We start from the raw sequence: 18154 nt of genomic DNA, 5'->3' as shown, positions 1-18154 counted from the left end.
AGGATGGTAAAAATAAAAGCCAGTTGTTTTTGAACTTGATAGTAGAACATGAGTCGATATATTGAATAAATAACATGATAGGAAATACACATAAACACTCAAATAAGACTATCATTATGCAGAATTGGTCAAAAACTTTATTTTGAGTGAAGGTCGGGCTAAAATGAAAAACCTCAAAACGATATGAATATGCAGTAATATTAGAATTATTACGGAGTCACTAGTGTGGTGCCCTGTGATTGGATGAAAAACAACCAATCGCGGGCTGCCATTCTAGTTTCCTCCCCGACCCCTATTTGCGCGGCCCCTTCGAACTTTCGGCCTCTTTTGCGGTTCGGACCTGATTGCGAGTACATCCATTTCGCCAGCTCTCCGCCACCAGAAATACGGGACGCACATGGAGTCCAAGCCGTAATAGCAGCACAGACCAACAAGGCCGCACCTTTTCTCTTTCATACCAACTAAGGACACAGGAAAGATTTAATTGATAAACGGACACATCACATCTGTGAGATAAGTTTCCCGCAAACCCAATTGTTTGCAACACCTTTATTTTCCTTTTTGTAAATACAGTTTTTTTATAACATTTAACTCTGTGTTTGTTTTTCCTTTCTTCTTGACGTCGTCACATTACTTTGTTACCTCAAACGTTTGGGAAATCCCAATAATTTGCAAACAATTGAAACTAGCCTTTTACGCTAGAGACTAAAAATAACACGTGGAATAATTTAACACGAAATAGATTTGTGTAAATTCAATTCAACCGTGACGTCGCTTGAGGAGGGGAATACAAGCCTATGCTATTTTGGTGTTACTACTGGATCTGTAGAGGTTAATTTCGTCCGTCCCTCCTTTTTTTCTTTCTTTCCTTCCGTTTCCTTCCTTTATTTTGCTTGTAGATATTTGCTCTCAGCAGTATGAATGATTTTAAACAGATAAAGGGCGTTAGAGCCTTGATTTTTAATAGAGATTCCTTTAAAAGGAAAATAACTTCGGCCGTTGATTTAATGTCAGCAGAAGTGTCGCTCAATAACATTTGTTTTAAAAGGCAAGAAATTCTTATTAACAAATGGTTGACGGAGGTCGACGTAATTAATAATAGAATAAGTGAAGCCTGTGAAAAGGCCGATATCAATTTAGAAGATAGCGGTATGTTGGAAGACGAAAAGTTACAGGCGGAGTTCGTTTACAACATATTCAAAAGGCTCACTGAACTGGAAGAGAATATTTCTCCTTCCAATAAAGAATCGGTCCTAGTACAAAATCCACAAATGCCACTCGCAGCTGCGTGCGTTTCAGCCCCACGGTTGCAGTGTGCTAAATTTAGTGGCATAAGAGCTGGTAAATTTGAATTTAAAAATTTCCTAGCTCAATTTGAGAATTGTGTGGACGCCGTACATTCAAAAAAAGCCAAACTATCACTTTTAAAAAGTTTTTTGGCAGGTTACGCGTCTCAGTTAGTGTCTCACCTCTCGTTAGAAGATGAAAACTTTGAAGTGGCCATCAATTTATTGAGAAAGGAGTTTTTGGATATTCCTCTCATTATCGATGAAATTTTTAAACAACTGCTGGGTAATACTCCTAAATATGACCCAGAGTTTGCTAACATAAAAAGTTTTTTGTCAGAAATAAAGGCTGACCTAGCTGAACTAAAGACTTCGTATGGTCTGGGTTTTTTTGAAGAAAACACTCCTGGCTACGAACTGATTAGCCATGTAATTTTTTCGAAATTACCCCCAACTCTTCAAAAAGAGATAATAAGAAAAGTTGATAGTAACTATCCAAAAATTAATCAGATCTTTGATAGTTATAATGAGGTCATAAAAACCTTGATAAAAACCAGTTTTAAAAAAACTCCAAATTCCCACCAAGACAATTTCAAATCTAGGGAAGGAAATTATAATAAAAATAATAATGTAAGGAAGGGTGTCCCAACGTTGGAAAACTTTGCTATAAAATCTAGCAAAGTTACTAAGCATTGCAGATTTTGCAGCGTCAATGGACACACTATGAACCATTGTCCAAAATATTTCTCCCTTGAGTCGAGACGTTCTCGGTGTAGAGAAATGGGCTTATGCCTCCTTTGTACAAGTGCCAATCATAGAACAGAAGACTGCTATGGCAAAGGAAATAAATTACCTCGGAGATGTGCACATTGTAAATCCCGAGGCCACGTTACCCCACTTTGTAATGAAACAGATAAGGGTGGAAACAGTCCAACTGCTTCCACGCACGTGTGTGCTAACACTAGCATGCAGGAACAACCCTACATTTTGCCGATAGTAGCAATTACTGTTTTTAAAGGAAAACAAAAATATAGATTTAACTGCCTCTTTGATACAGGCAGTCAAAGAACCTATTTCTCCAGGAATGTTATTGAAAGATTAGGGTGTTATAAATCTCTCCTCACTCCAGTTGAATACGAGGTAAAAACCTTTTTAGGGTCGCAAACAAAAAAATTGAATCAATTTGTAGTGGGGATAGAGGTAACTAAGGGTAGTTCCTTGTCTCTACCAGTTCTTATCGATGATGAATTCGATATGAACTTAAGATTTGATAATTTTAAGCCTGTAAAGAAAAATTTAATTAATTTAAATTATACCCTGGCCTTTTTGCACAAAAAAAATGACATTCGTGTACATGGCCTTTTAGGCATTGATGTGATTCAATTCATGAAGAACATCAAAATGATAGACTGCATGCAGGGCTCTGCATGGGAGTTTCCTGCAGGCATTTCCCCGTTTGGCAATTGCCAACATTTTTTGTATGATAAACAGTGTAATCCTAAGAAGATTAAGAATAAGGATCTCCACAATTATCATGCCATAGTCTCCAAATACTCTACGTGCTCAGACATTAGGGTAAATTTTGTAATGAACCCGATAAAGAGCTACCCTGATCCCCTTGCTGAAATATTTGATGAGAGTCAAGTAGAAAGAAATTTAGAGAAAATGTTTGATGTAGATTCTCTAGGTATATCATCGGAAGACGAGGCTACTTGTAATTATGACAAGAGTAAAATTATGGAATTTGAAAATTCCATTGAATTTCAAAATAATGCGTATCATGTGAAACTCCCCTGGCATGATGACAAAATCAAGTCTGTACCTTCCAATCACAGAATTGCACTTTCAGTGCTAAACGGAGTAGTTGATGCTGCAAATTCAAAATCTTCTAATGATGTACCAAATACTAATAGCTCATCTGTTCCAATGAAACAACGTCCTAAAAGGACTAAAAATTTAAAAAGTAGTAAAAACTCTCTTAATAACCCCTATATATACTATTAAATTCAGTTTATCTAAAACAATCTTCACATACCTTAGCTTATAGGTACTTATTGTAAAAAAGAAGAAAAAAATAATAACTGTTAATGATATCCTACCTTATTATTGAAGGGATGAAATCTCTATAGTCCTATTGGTGCACCAAAATGAGAATTCTTTACATACAAAATAAATCACTACACTCACTTCTTTCAAACCTTTAAGCTCTTTGTGAATACAATCTTCACCTCTTCTATATTCTAGTATGTTTGCCTTAAAAAAAAAAAATCAATTTTCCTGTGAACCTTATTATTGGCTATGTTTGCCTTTAAAAAAAAAAAAAATCAATTTTCCTGTGAACTTTATTATTGGCTATGTTTGCCTTCAAAAAATCAATTTTCCTAAGAACTTTATTATTGGCTATGTTTGCCTTTAAAAAAAAAAAAAAATCAATTTTCCTGTTAACTTTATTATTGGCTATGTTTGCCTTTAAAAAAAAAAAAGAAAAAAAAATCAATTTTCCTGTGAACTTTATTATTGGCTATGTTTGCCTTCAAAAAAAAAAATCAATTTTCCTGTGAACTATGTTTGCCCTCAAAAAAAAAAAAAATCAATTTTCCTATGAACTTTACTATGGGCCGTACTTGCCTTCAAAGGGAGGCAAATCCAAGTTTCTGCGACCTTTCATTATGGGATAGTTTGCCTTACAATAAGCCTGCTATGAACCTCCAGCTTAAAAGCATAAGGACCTGTAACTGCAGAGAATTATGTTGCAATGATTTCATATTGCAATTTTGTTTTGGGGGAGAATATTGGAATTATTACGGAGTCACTAGTGTGGTGCCCTGTGATTGGATGAAAAACAACCAATCGCGGGCTGCCATTCTAGTTTCCTCCCCGACCCCTATTTGCGCGGCCCCTTCGAACTTTCGGCCTCTTTTGCGGTTCGGACCTGATTGCGAGTACATCCATTTCGCCAGCTCTCCGCCACCAGAAATACGGGACGCACATGGAGTCCAAGCCGTAATAGCAGCACAGACCAACAAGGCCGCACCTTTTCTCTTTCATACCAACTAAGGACACAGGAAAGATTTAATTGATAAACGGACACATCACATCTGTGAGATAAGTTTCCCGCAAACCCAATTGTTTGCAACACCTTTATTTTCCTTTTTGTAAATACAGTTTTTTATAACATTTAACTCTGTGTTTGTTTTTCCTTTCTTCTTGACGTCGTCACATTACTTTGTTACCTCAAACGTTTGGGAAATCCCAATAGTAATGTTTGTTATTGTAAAAGAAGTTTTTCGTTCCTCCTACTTAGTGATAATGCTCTTCGGACTATGTCTCCTATCACAACCAATAAGGAAAGATCAAAGTAGTACTATAGTATCTTAACTAGATAAATACATCAGTCAATACTTGAGAAGCCTTATAAGAGAATTCAAAGAAGAATTGGGTAAATTGCTGAAAGTGGTATATTTGGAAGTAGATTCAGGCATAACACCAACTGTAAAAGTCACATGGAGAATACCAGTAACAGTTAAAGTAAAATTGAAAGCTGATTTAGAAAACCTGGTAAAAAAGAAAATGATTAAACTAGTAAATAAGACAACACCATGGGTAACCGCATTGTTAGAAAATTGGACATTATGAATAAATATACATTCAAAAACCGCCATGCATTGATAGTTCATCCTTGAATCGAGAAAAACTTGACAGCTGGGGGTCATTCCATTGTCCATCTAAAACTGCAGCCTTCACTTTCTATATCAGGGAGTCTTCTGTAGCTGGCTTAATTTCTTCATTGGTGATGGATTTAAGTATGGTGTTTAGAACCACATACTATATGTAGGCTGCTGGTGCACTGTCTTTTGAGGTAGTGGTGTGGGTGGCGACAAAGATAGTTTGCATGGTTTAGACCTTTTTTCTCGGTATGGTATATCAAACTGTATTGATAAGGCATGAGACAAAGAAGTCGGGGTTCAATCCTTGTTGATGCTGGTTTGAAACTCTTCATTCCAAGCAGTGGTCAGTGCTTAGTGGTGATGGCCAACTTTGCTCCATATAAATAGAGATGAAAATATTCAGCTGCATACACATCAGCTAACATTTTTCTTTCAGTCTGAGAGTATCGCTGTTCTACATCCGTAAGAAACTAGATGAACAAAAACATTTCGTCCAACTAGAAACGATCTACTCAAACCAGAATTACCTAAATAATAAAGTAAGAAAAAACAAAAAAAAAGCCAGAGCATTACTTCAACCATAACGTCAAACCATCTCAATCATTGAATGCATGACATGTGATATGGATGAAACCACAAATAATGTCAAAAAGAGTAGAAAAATCACTGTGTGGCAGAAACTGCATAAAAGTCCATACCATGTCAACGTTGAATAGAGTGAATTTCACACAAAAACACAGTAAAAGTAACTTCCTTACCATCACTGATCTAACAGCTATGCGATTTGCATAGTTAGGGACCAGCAAATGTGGGCCTAAGTACAGAAGAGACTTGTCACCCACAAACACATCAACGGATAAGTGATAGGAGAGAAAGGATGAGCCCGACATTATTCTCAACCAAACCAAATCCAGAAAAGATACATAGTAAGAAATGCTGCTAAGTTCAAAGACAATATATCTTAAATTGAGTCTAAACTTTATAACCCCTGTTAAGCAATAGTTAACGCAATGAATGCCCAAGTCACTAAGACAAACTGTGGAATATTTCATTCATTTATTGGAGGGGGGACAGGTATGCAGTTTAGGTTGTAAACATAATCTGTAATTCTTGCATCACAAAAGGGACACCTTGCAAATTACACCGTCATGATGTCATCTAAATAAACGAAAGTTGTTCACAGATGCATATTACACCGTTTCGTTATATATAAACATTAGTGGCTTATTTTATAATTATATTACGACCGTTTATCTGCACCTACAAAGGATTATTTTAGTTTCCAATATTTTTATCATTTAGTCATTAAAAAACTATCTTTTTCTTTAAAAAGAATTTAAATTTCATCTGAGTTTGTTTTTATTATTTCATTTTTAAAAATAAATTTCATTTGTTTTAATCGTTTTTATCCTTTTCTTTATTTTTTACATTTTATTCGTTATATCCCCCCCCCCCCCAATCAAAATGAAAATTAATATTGTACATCGAGTAATCAGGAAATTAAGGAAACGAAGTAGGTGTTGTATTATTCCGCTGTGTTTGTTAGGACGAATAAGTAAACATAAAGCAGAGATAACGGCGAGACGTCTTTAGGGTATAAGAAGCCATTTTTATTATGTGCCAAGGGACGTAACTCGTACAGTTAAAATACAAAACAAGATAAGATAATCCATATCGTGACATTCCTCTTTTATAAAGGAAATGTTTGATCAAGCAAGGTTTACTGGAAGGGTTTTCGGATATGAACCTCTTCTACTGGTCGTTTTTTTTTTTGGGGGGGGGGTTACAACACGACCCAAACTTGTGATTGTTCCAGATAGTTTATTAGTACTGAACTGTGTTATACGTGTAGGACTGTATGTTTCTGCAAATGGGGTGCAGATGCTTGTATGCATATTGGGAGTTTCTGCAGGATGTCTGTTTGAAATATTGTGTGATATAAGCTGAGTATGATGCGAGGGTGTATTATGTATAAATGCATGTGTCTTATTAGAGGTGTGAGCAACTTTCTTGAAATGTTTGCGGTTTCTGTGAAGAATCTGTCCTGATCGTGTCTCGACAATGTAGGAACGCAGTTCAGCACAGGCTTGTCTGACGACAGCTGGAGTCCATCTACTCATCTACTGTATCTGCACTCGTCCTGCACTAAGATTAGGGAGGTTCTTAGCATGTTTGTCATGTTGTCTCTTTTCTGACAACTGTCTCTGTAATAGACGACTCTGGATTTCCTCTTTATAGACATATTGGTTCACACACTTTGTTGGGAGATTACTTACTAGTTTGCAATTAAAAAGTAATTCTCTCGAGGATGGGATAACATGATCTATTGGAGTTGATCAGAAACACAATAGGCTTATGTTTATGTCTCGATTGCTGAGCATGTCTTTCTTCATGGCTACTTTGATGATCTGTACACAGCATTCTACCATGCCGTTTGATTGGGGGTATCTGGGAGAATAGGTGATGTGCTCAAAATCCTCTGCTTTAGCAAATTCTTTGAAATGCTGGGAGCTAAAATATGAGCCTTATTAACGAGCCTTTCTAGGACTCCTTGCTCAGCAAATATTTTCTTGGGAAAACTAATGATTTCCATGCTGGAAAATTCTCTGAGTTTGCGACTGAAGGGGTACTTCAAGTAATAATTTATGATGGGGAGATTAGCTTCATTAAGGTTGAAAAGGTTAGTGGCTAGGATTTGCCATGGTCGCACATGAATCGCATGTGGCATGAGGGTCTCAACAGTTTGGGATTTCAGCAGTTCTTGCATTGCTGTATAATTAGGTCAATGTCATTATTGATGCCACTCCAGAAAACACAGGTATCAGCTCTTATTTGCACTTGTCACTTCCTTGGTTTCCATAATGCACCTTTTCCAATACCTCTGGTTGCATTGATTTAGGGATCAGAATTTTGTCACCTTTGAGTCATATGCCATATGTCAATAGAAAGTTCATATCGATAGGACCAGTACGGTTACAAAAATGTAAAATATTGTAATTTGTATTAAACAATACATTGATTTAATTTCAATTTGTAATAACAAAAAATAAGGACAAAACTGATAATTGCAGAGGAATTGTTATTTTTTCAACTCATGTAGCAGTCACAAATGATGATATATTTTCTCTGTGTGAATCAATGCCCCCCTCCGATGAGTGATTTTGTCATACACTAGATAATCAGCTTGCGGGGTGTATTGATTTATTTGTTCCCTAAGGAACTTCTTAAGCTCCTTTTTGAAAACAGTCAGAAGTGCATTTAAAATGAAGCTTTTGCCACCGACAGAGACAGATGTTTAGTTGTAGGGGTTGGTTTGATGTGTGGCGCGATGGCAGAAAATGTCAGTCATACTTGACGACTATCGGTTTTCTCTTCTCTCTCTCTCTCTCTCTTTTCAGTTGTTTATGGTTTGTCTTATATACACATCAACCCACATTTATGGAATGTAAATATTAAGATATTAAATTCTTGTTTTTTTTATTTTGTGTTTCGCAATTCATAACTGTCTGACCTGAAATGTAAACACTTCTTTTTTGTTTTCATGATAATTACAATTGTGGTTATTTTATGGGACACAAGAATGCAGATCAAATCAATCTGGAATGTGCGTGTGTGCACACCTCAGCTTTCATTGGCGTCGACCTGCCTCCATATCTAACACTTGTCAACTCGATATTCCATTCCAGCATCAACGATTTCCATGGAAAATAACTGCTGCCAACCTTGGATTTCACAAAAGACAGCTTCCTAATCTTACATATAAAAAAGTTTCTATTCTTTCTTTCTCAACATAGACACAGTCCGACTGTTAACTTTCTGCTGATCAAATAAATCCTTTCATAGTTTGTTTTAAAAAGGTGTTGTCATTTATTCTGTGCTTTTATGTTCGATAATTATTTTATTATGAGTTCTAACAATCAACCTCCAGCAAATGGTAACCTGATGACATAAACACAAACCTTCTGAACAACGAAACATTTAAAAAAAACACGAAACAATCCTTTTAAGACTGAAAATAAGCAACGAAAAAGGACCAAATTCAGCTAGACCTTACAGAAAAGGAAGAAAAAAAACATTTCCAACACGAAATCGCAATTTTTTTTACTAACAGGTTTTCCTCAACATGGAGACATTTTTAAAAAGCGTTTTTCTTTTTGCTGAAAATTAAATACACACATACACGTGTACACACATGAACACATGCGTACACACGCATACACATGCACAAACACATAAGATATGGTGCCAAGTGTCGCAAGAAATTGACACTTTTTCTTTTATCAAAATACATTACAAAACATTTTGTGACAGAGAAACTTATATGTACTGTTTTACAGAATCATACAAAAAGAAAATAAATATTTTAAGTCATTTTTACAAGACGGTGAGACGCCGGCGACCCTCTCCTGCAATCTTCATTATTCAAGAGACAGTAACAGATAGATTCATTCGTCAAGTCAAGAAAGTACAAAATAATAACAATAATAAATAAAAGAAACCCTTTTCATGATTTTTTTTCTCATGGCCTAAAATATACACACACTAAAATATACACACACTATTCTTATCTGTTCGTGCACTTTAAAGTATATTTAATTTTTGTTTATTTAATTTATTTATTCTTTTATCTCTTAAAATATACATTTTTTCTTGTTTATTGATCTCATATTTCTTTGGCTATGCCTTCATTTTCAGATATTTGATTTTTTAATTTTCTATAACTGTATATATATTTAACAATTTTCTGCGATTTAAGGACAGCTAGCCTCAGTAATTATGTTACGGGCTAATGACTCGCTGTCTCCTCTAAGACGCCACACTCATTTATTTGGCTTTCCTCAAAGCCATTGAAAGCCTCGTTCAATTATCCTGAAGATGTCCTCTGAAATAAGGACGAAACGTTGATTTTTTAATAATTTAATTCGGTTTTTTCTATTTTTCTCGTAACATATATATATGTATATTTATATATGTGCATATTTATATGCATATATATATGTATATTTATATGCATATATATGTATATTTATATGTATATTTATATGCATATATATATGTATATTTATATGCATATTTATATGCATATATATATGTATATTTATATGCATATATATGTATGTATATTTATATGCATATATATATGTATGTATATTTATATGCATATATATATGTATGTATATTTATATGCATATATATATGTATATTTATATGCATATATATGTATATTTTTTCAATTTCTTTTCATCAATTTTATCATACTTCAAAATTTTTTTTTCCAGAGTCACAGTCACAATTTTCAAGAGTTTTTTCAAGGATTTTTTTCTTTTACTTCGCTGCTATCAACAGCACAGTCTCGTAATACAGGGTATGCAGCCCTAATCAGGGTTCTCAAAGGACCCGCTTTTTATTGAGCTAGGGGAATCTTTTCACCTTAAGCAGTTATAATTGAACCTTCACCTTTTATTTCACAGTTCAAGTCTTCTTTCATAAGCATCTTGTAAGATTTTCTTTCACTGAGGACTTCTTCTCACCTCAATAGACAGTCATTCAAGGTATCGTTGGGACTTTCTTTCGACGGTTCTCAGCTCAGTGCCCTGCAAGAATCTTAGATAAAACAGAGAGGAAAAGAAAAGAAAAGAAGATCTTCAAGTCGTCTTCAGTTCTTCTCGATTTCAGCATCAGGGATGTCTTCAGGTTGCATCTCGTTTTCGTCAGCACCAGCAGCCGCATCTTCCAGAACCACAGCCGGTCTTGAACCAGGATCTCTCCCTCTCCTGCCACCTATGCAATTGGCTTTGAGATGCACATCATCTTGCCTTCTCTTCATCTTCACTCTCTTCACACACCATGCAACCACCAACAACAGCACAATTATCGTTACTAGCATGCTCACTCCATCTCTTGTAACCACTACCTTATGAAGCCTATCCTTAGCTTCTGTAATCTCCAGATTGTTTAGTCGGGCCTGTAATTCATTCAAATCCATTCGTCTAACTCCTCCCATAGCTTTTGGTAGCCTAAGTCAGGTATGTGGTGGTGAACGATGTATCAGGCGATCCCAGAGGTCAGTGAGGTTAGTCAATTGGTCATTCGCCCAGTCTACCTCGGGTGCTTTTAGCAAATACCGTTCCTCAACCTGATAATATGCAGGTAACCCTATGCCCTTTCGCTGGTCTTCACAACCCCTGTCCAGCTCTACCATAGTTAAAGGTGGTCCCACCTCGATTATCCCAGCAGCTGTATTACCGCATACCTTAGACAATTCCATCTCCTTAGCGTGGATACCAACCAGGTGCCTTCAGCTATTTGTATATCCAGTGGCAAAAGACCTTCACTTGCCACTTCAACCTTGCAGACGCTATTTATCACTCTCTCGTCCTCCTGAAATAATCCCAACACACACAACTCATGATCTGCAGTGACATACAACGGACTCTGTGACCGGCAAATTCCAAGACCATTATTTCGGCATATTCCTGCCTCTCGCTGATTCAACAGCATAAATTTATCTCTGGCCATATTGAATGTTACATACTTTGACTCCACTTTGTAACTGGCTACAAACCCTAACTTGGGTGTGTCCAGCGAATAGGGTACAACTTGATAAACCTCGTTCTATCGAATCCTCTTCGATAATTCAACCACAAACACTAATGTTTTATCCTCCAAGAGTTTAATATTTTGATATATTATCCTATTCCTAAACCTTGTATTTATTAACGCAACTATGACTGACAGGCATCGATCTCCCCAACCATCCTCCAGGCTGAGCGTTCATCAATGCTATTTTTTTCCTAATCACAAGCAGAGCGAACGGGGTGCTCCGGGCCACCGAGGGTCAACAATTCGCGATTCTGTCCACGTCGTGTTATACAGTTCCCTCCTTCGGCCAGCTACCGCTTGCCGCTCTGCTAACAGACCTGGTCTCCACAGCTACACCACCTTGATCACGCCCACAATCGGAACAAAGCGAGGAAAATTCCGTCTGACAGTACACAACTATTTACAAAAAGTCAAGTACCTTTTTGTCACAGGCTGTTTAAACAACCACTTCAGTTTCACTAAAATTACTTCGTACCCCCATGGATAGTCAAAATAATAAAAGAAAACTACAAGAAGCTAGATACGCCCCCTTATTTATTGAATTCCCCTCGATATTTCAAAACACCTTCTCATAATACACTCTTTTCTCTCTCCGTGTGACACACACACGCTCGTGCAAACAACGACCTCAATTTCTTCCAGACTGAGGTACAAAAATTTTTCTTTTCAAAATTAATTCAACTCTCAAAATTTTAATATCCAATTATTCTCATTTGAATACATAAAAACACAACTCTGGACAATTTAATTCTCAACAACAGCGTTCAACATCGCTACATAAAAATACACAGATCAATCCAACTAAAATGTTTCGTTAAAGTTCACGAACTACTTAAGATAGTATAGTCGTTTTTTGTTTTTTTTTCAGAAAAACTAAACTCAATCATCGGAGTTCTTCTTTCATAATCTAAAATTGTAACGTAACTAAAGTTGAAAAATCATTATCATCAGAGACAACTCGCTCTCGACAGAACTCAACGAATAGTCACTTTTAAATAAGTCAACAAAACTCTAGCCTTGTATTAAGCTATTCTCGAGGTAGGGTACTCATTTTTCCTTCTGATCTCACACTGGGTGGGTCATGGAGCTACACATCATCCCATTTCCGATTTTTCGTTCCCCAAGAGGCAGCTATTCTCTTACAATTCCCATTTAATCATGACCGTATGTCACTCAAGGTCATTGAAACCTTTTTTTGTTGGCCCTTGGTGGCATCAACCAGAATCAAGTCAGTCTTCCGGCCCTCCAGAGATTTCTCTGAGCTGCCAGGTTGTCTCTTGATATCTTCATAGGTCACCATCGTCGAGAGGGCTGCTAAGGCCTTCTCTCCTTCATCGTAAAAATTCAATTCCACCCCGATCTCTGCCACCATCACCACCGTTCCAGATGCGACCCGTCCTTCCTGTTACAATGCCTGCACCTCGGAATCCCTTCTACGTCTTAACTAGACATTCTTGCAAGGATTTATTTATGCCCCTATGATATTAAAATATTCAAATATACGCAATATCAATTATTCCACAAGAGAGAAAAATTACATCAACAGAATAATAATAAAAACAATTATTCAATCACCAAAAAAAATTTAAGCAAAAACAATAAAAACTTTTTCCACTTTCTTTTTTTCAAGCCTTTAATTCAACAACAAAAAAATAAACGTCAATTGGATTACAATCAATTGTTTTAGCATTAAAACCAATAAGCTTTCTCTTCTTTCTCTCTCAAGCCTTTTAATTCAACAACAAAAATTTATATAACTCAATACCAGAAAGGAAAAGTCTACGCAACAGTGATTGGTCTGTTTTTTTTTTAAAACAACTTTCGTTTGTACCTGCAACCATCACCCCTTCCTTTCATTAATTCATTGATATTACTGCTATGGGATTGGAAACATGCACACACGGTTATTTGTTAATTTCACAGTGACAGCCAAATCACACTATCTTACGGCCTCTCTCTCTATCTCAATATAATCCTTCTCACTCTCTCTCTCTCTCTAGCCCAAATTGCACAGACAGCAGAAAGGAGAAAATAAAGTTCGCTTACCTGCCTGTGTCGTTCTCTTCTTCCTCTCTATCTCTCCCTCGTCGCTTTGCAACGTGCACTTGTCAAATGTTAAAAAATGTGTCTCTTTCTTTCTCTCCGATTTCCCTTTCTTTTTCAAAATGTTCAACCATTTTGTTTTTGTTTTTCAACCGGCGTTTCCTTTTTCTTTCTTTTTTTTCTCTTCTTTTTTTTTCAAAATGTTCAACCATTTTTTTTTTCAATCGGCGTTTCTTTTTCTCTCTCTGTTTTCTCTTCTTTTTTTTCAAAACAAAATGTCCTTTTCACGCGTGTGAATTCTTTTTCTGGCTCAAAGTCTTTCTTCAGGCGGTTTTGTTTTTGTTTTTTTTTCTTCTTCGGGCATCTCTTTATCGGTTTTCTTTTCTGTCTCTCCTTCCTTTGTTTTCATAAGTCCCCGTCTGTCTGTCGGTCCCTTTCTTAGTACGTCTCTTCTTCTGGCACCGATAATGTAGGATTATAACGCAATTCCAACTCTATTTTATCTTTTTTTTTCTTCCGTGGAAACCAAAGGTCAAATCCTGGTCAAACGGCGACAATTGTAACGCCTCCTCAAGAAGGTGGTTAAGGACTCTTATTTCTCTGGATTCTCGGCACATGTCGTCTAGACTCCTCGGGGGTTGTTACATAAATCTGGTATGCTGAAAGCGAATATCGAAGCAGCAGGCAGAAAGAAAGACAAACAATTGTAGTCTATATACAGAAGCTTAATTTTCGCAAAATTATGTACAAAATGTTTTTACAATTCTCAGTCAGATTTTGTAAGTTCTTTTCAAAGTCTCAATTCTCTTCACAGACAGATGGATGAGGTGGGGAGAGGTTACGTCTCTTCTCAGACTCAACAAGTAATCTGCTCACTCTGCGACTCCTCTATCTCTCCACACTCTGCGACTCATTTTCACACAACAGTCGTATATATAGTAAGGTATGTGGATGGGGGTGGAAATTCTCCCCAGCCAATAAGATTTTGCCACAAAATCTCCACGAAATCTTAAGCCCCAGGTGGGCACCATTCCCACACCTGAAATCCTCTCACGATTTTCAAGGACAGATGTCAATTCTGACATCGAACCCTGGGTTCATTTAAGGTTCTAAGTGAAATTTCCTGTTGTCAACTTTTAGCCGTAAAAATATATTTCTCTGACTTAAAACAATATCTATTTTGACATGAAATAAAATATATATATATATATATTTATCTTCTCTATCTTAAATACTTGGGTTATCTGGCATCACTTGGGAATAAAAAGCTACTTCAGTGTAGTTCTAACGCTCCTCAATGAGGAATTACGTTACACTGTAGAATTTTTGAGTGATGACTTTCCTGCTATTCCGAAGTACTTTGTCATACAGCAATAAACTGTCCTTCTCTGATATTTTAATTTTCATTATATTAATAAACTCATTATTTAATACTTTCCTCTATTTCATGAGAATCCATGCATAGTTTCTCATATTGTGTTTTACACAATCATCTTTATATGCCCACCCAGTTGTAGAGAAGCGATCACAGAATCTTTTAATGACTTTTATGTTTTGGAACCAGTCTGAATAATTCATCAACATGATAGGTTTTTTTCTGGGAGAGCAAGTTACTTTTAAAATTATAGTTCAGGAGTTATGAAGAAAATTAGAGAAAAGATCTGCTGATATACATAAATAAGACATCGAATGTCTACTTCTTTTCGATTTATGAATTTTGTGATGTGTTTATTGAATTTTCTTTCATGATGTACCAACATTATTTATTTTTTAATGTACAGTTTTTCTTTTTTTTTTTTGATTGGGATAGGATCTGCAAAAAAATGTCAGATATTCACCTGGTATTTCAGGGATTCAAACAGAAAGATATTTTAAGAATCTAACCATCTTTTTAATTGTGATGTTTGAAATATTTCTTGAACTTGGCTCATCTAGTGTGCTAGTCTGGTAGTTGTTGAGCTACATACTTTACCAGAAAAAGTTTTACCTCAGAGTGTGCATGTAGGTCTTTTAAAGTAGAAGTTTATTTCTTTAATAGATAGTGTATGATTTTTTTTCTGAACAGTTTTTTGTAATTATGTTTCCAGGAGTTTGGCATGTGTGTGCATGTCTTTTTAAATTAGATATATGTGAAAATGTTGAGCCACATACTTGACAAGAAAAAGGTTTTACCTTAGAGTGTGTGCGCATGTGAGTTTTTAAAGTAGAACTTTGTGAAAATGCTAATCCACACACTTTACAAGAAAATGGTTTTTCACCAGTGTGTGTGCGCATGTGCATCGTACACTGAGATTTTACTGAAAATGTTGCTCCACACACTTCACAAGAATATGGTTTTTCACCAGTGTGTGTGCGTCTGTGTATTCTTAGATGGGAATTATCTAAAAACGCTGAACCACACACTTCACATGCAAATCTTTTTTCATCAGTGTGTATTCGCATGTGAAATTTTAAAGAAGATTTCCCTGAAAATGATGAGCAACATACTTGACAATGATAAGTTTTTTCAGCAATGTGCTTTAGCATGTGTATTTTTAAGTTTGATCTTTGTGAAAACGATGAGTTGCAAACTTCACAGACATATGGCTTTTCACCAGTATGTGTTCGAATATGTGTTTTTAAAGTTGATGGTAGCGAAAATGCAGAGCCACACACTTGACAATGATAAGGTTTTTCTTTAGTGTGCGTTCGCATGTGTGATTTTAATGTTGATTTCTGTGAAAACGATGAGTTACACACTTCACAGAAATAAGATTTTTGACCCGTATGCGTTTGCATGTGTATTTTTAATTGCGATTTTATTGAAAATGCAGACGTACACACTTCACAAGCATGAGGTTTTTTGCCTGTGTGTGATTGCATGTGCCTTTTTAATCGAGATTTTATTGAAAATGTTGAGCTACACATTTCACAGGCAAAAGGTTTTTCTCCAGTATGTGTTCGCATGTGTATTGTTAATTGTGAATTTACTGTAAATGCTGAGCCACACACCTCACACTGATAAGGTTTAACACCAGTGTGTGTTCGCATATGTATGCTTAGATTTGATTTTTGTGAAAAGGATGAGTCACAAATTCCACAGGAATATGGTTTTTCACCCGTGTGTGTTCGCTTATGTATTTTTAAATCATATTTCCTCAAAAATACTGAACCACATACTTCACATGAAGTTGATTGCCTATCACTATGAGTTTGCATGTACATGTTTACATTGAATTTTGTTTATATTTATTAGCAACCAATGTTTGAAGCAAATCTTTTAACCTTAATGTGTAATCACATAAGCATCTTTAAATACTTTAGAAAAATCAATTTTATTGCCTGTTTGGGTTCATATATTCGTTTATTTCTCAAGAAATAATGAGTCACAAACCTTTTGAAGCAAATGTTTTAATTCCAATGTTTAATCGCATGTGCATGTTTGAATAAGTTTCGGTTTAAATGTGATGCCAGGTACTTTAGAAAAATGAATTTTATCGCATGTTTGAGTTTATATAATTATTTATTTCTCTAAAATGATGACTCCCAAACATAAGTTTATTTTAAAGTGATTTTACAGGTTTGTTTTATGTTTCATAAATACAATAATCACACTCATATGCTTCAATCAACGGACCTGTGAATAAACAAGATATTTTTATTAATAAATCGTATAATAATAAAAGACGATTACATATTTAAAACATACATTGTAATTAAATCCATTAATTTTTAAGAAACTGATAATTAAAAGAGAAAATAATAGTATTTTCAGAAAATAATTATTGTTTAACGTTTGATTACACTAAAGCAAAGTATGAAGGTGCCATAAAAAGAACCGACTGTAATTTTTAAATGTTGTAAAATAAACATATTTAATATAGAAAATAAGAAAAGACTTAATCTCAGCAAAAAATTAAAGTATTTCATTAATATTCAAAATATCATTACATTTATGTATGTGTTTTAATGGAAATATACAAGTTGAAATTTAAAGAAAAAGTGCCAACATTTCATTGATACTAAAATATTTTTATAATGGAAAAATCATATATGAAGTGCCTTCAATACGTTTCCAAACTTTTTTTCATGTGGGCACTTTCATTGATAATACACCCATGAAATTCTAGTACTCTTTGAAATAATCTCCTACAGTTGCAATGCACTTGTACTGTTCCAATAACTTCTGTAGGTCCCATGAAAGTCCTCTTGTGTGAGTGTGTTAATGACCCTGTTCACAGCCTCTTTTATCTCCTCAATTGCTTCATAACAACGGCCTCTAAGGTTTTCCTTGAGCTTAGAGAATAACTAAAAATCACAATGATCAAGATCTAGACTATAGCGAGGTTGAGGAACTGTGTTGATGCCCATCTTAGTCAAATAGTCTGTGATCTTCTCTGAGCACCCTTGAGACACACATCATGCAAATCTGCATTTTCAGGTAATTAGGTGTACAGTTCCCACACTAACATTAAACTGTACACTTATTGTTTATACAGACACACAACAGTTCTTACTTATGAAAGTCTTTATTTGGCCAATCAACTCTGGTGTTCTTATTGTCTTACTCTTCCC

The 18154-nt window shown here is 35.5% G+C and overlaps 1 protein-coding gene and 1 long non-coding RNA gene across 2 annotated transcripts in view; one reads left to right on the top strand and one right to left on the bottom strand.

The window, feature by feature from the left end:
* LOC145287712 (uncharacterized) overlaps nt 1-18154 on the top strand; it is a 116012-nt gene that overhangs the window by 42435 nt on the left and 55423 nt on the right. The window lies entirely within an intron of this gene.
* Nucleotides 10168-18154, bottom strand: part of LOC145287711 (uncharacterized) — a 48883-nt gene continuing 40896 nt past the window's right edge. Inside the window, exon 3 of the mRNA XM_080135464.1 lies at nt 10168-17216. Within this exon, the coding sequence (XP_079991590.1) occupies nt 10611-10958 (348 nt within the window). The 5' untranslated portion in view covers nt 10959-17216 and the 3' untranslated portion in view covers nt 10168-10610. The remainder of the gene's footprint in view (nt 17217-18154) is intronic.

The sequence above is a fragment of the Euprymna scolopes genome, chromosome 11, assembly GCF_053919585.1.
Source record: "Euprymna scolopes isolate OS-2025 chromosome 11, ASM5391958v1, whole genome shotgun sequence".
Lineage (NCBI taxonomy): Eukaryota > Metazoa > Mollusca > Cephalopoda > Sepiida > Sepiolidae > Euprymna > Euprymna scolopes.
This window is presented reverse-complemented; position numbering and strand designations above follow the sequence as displayed.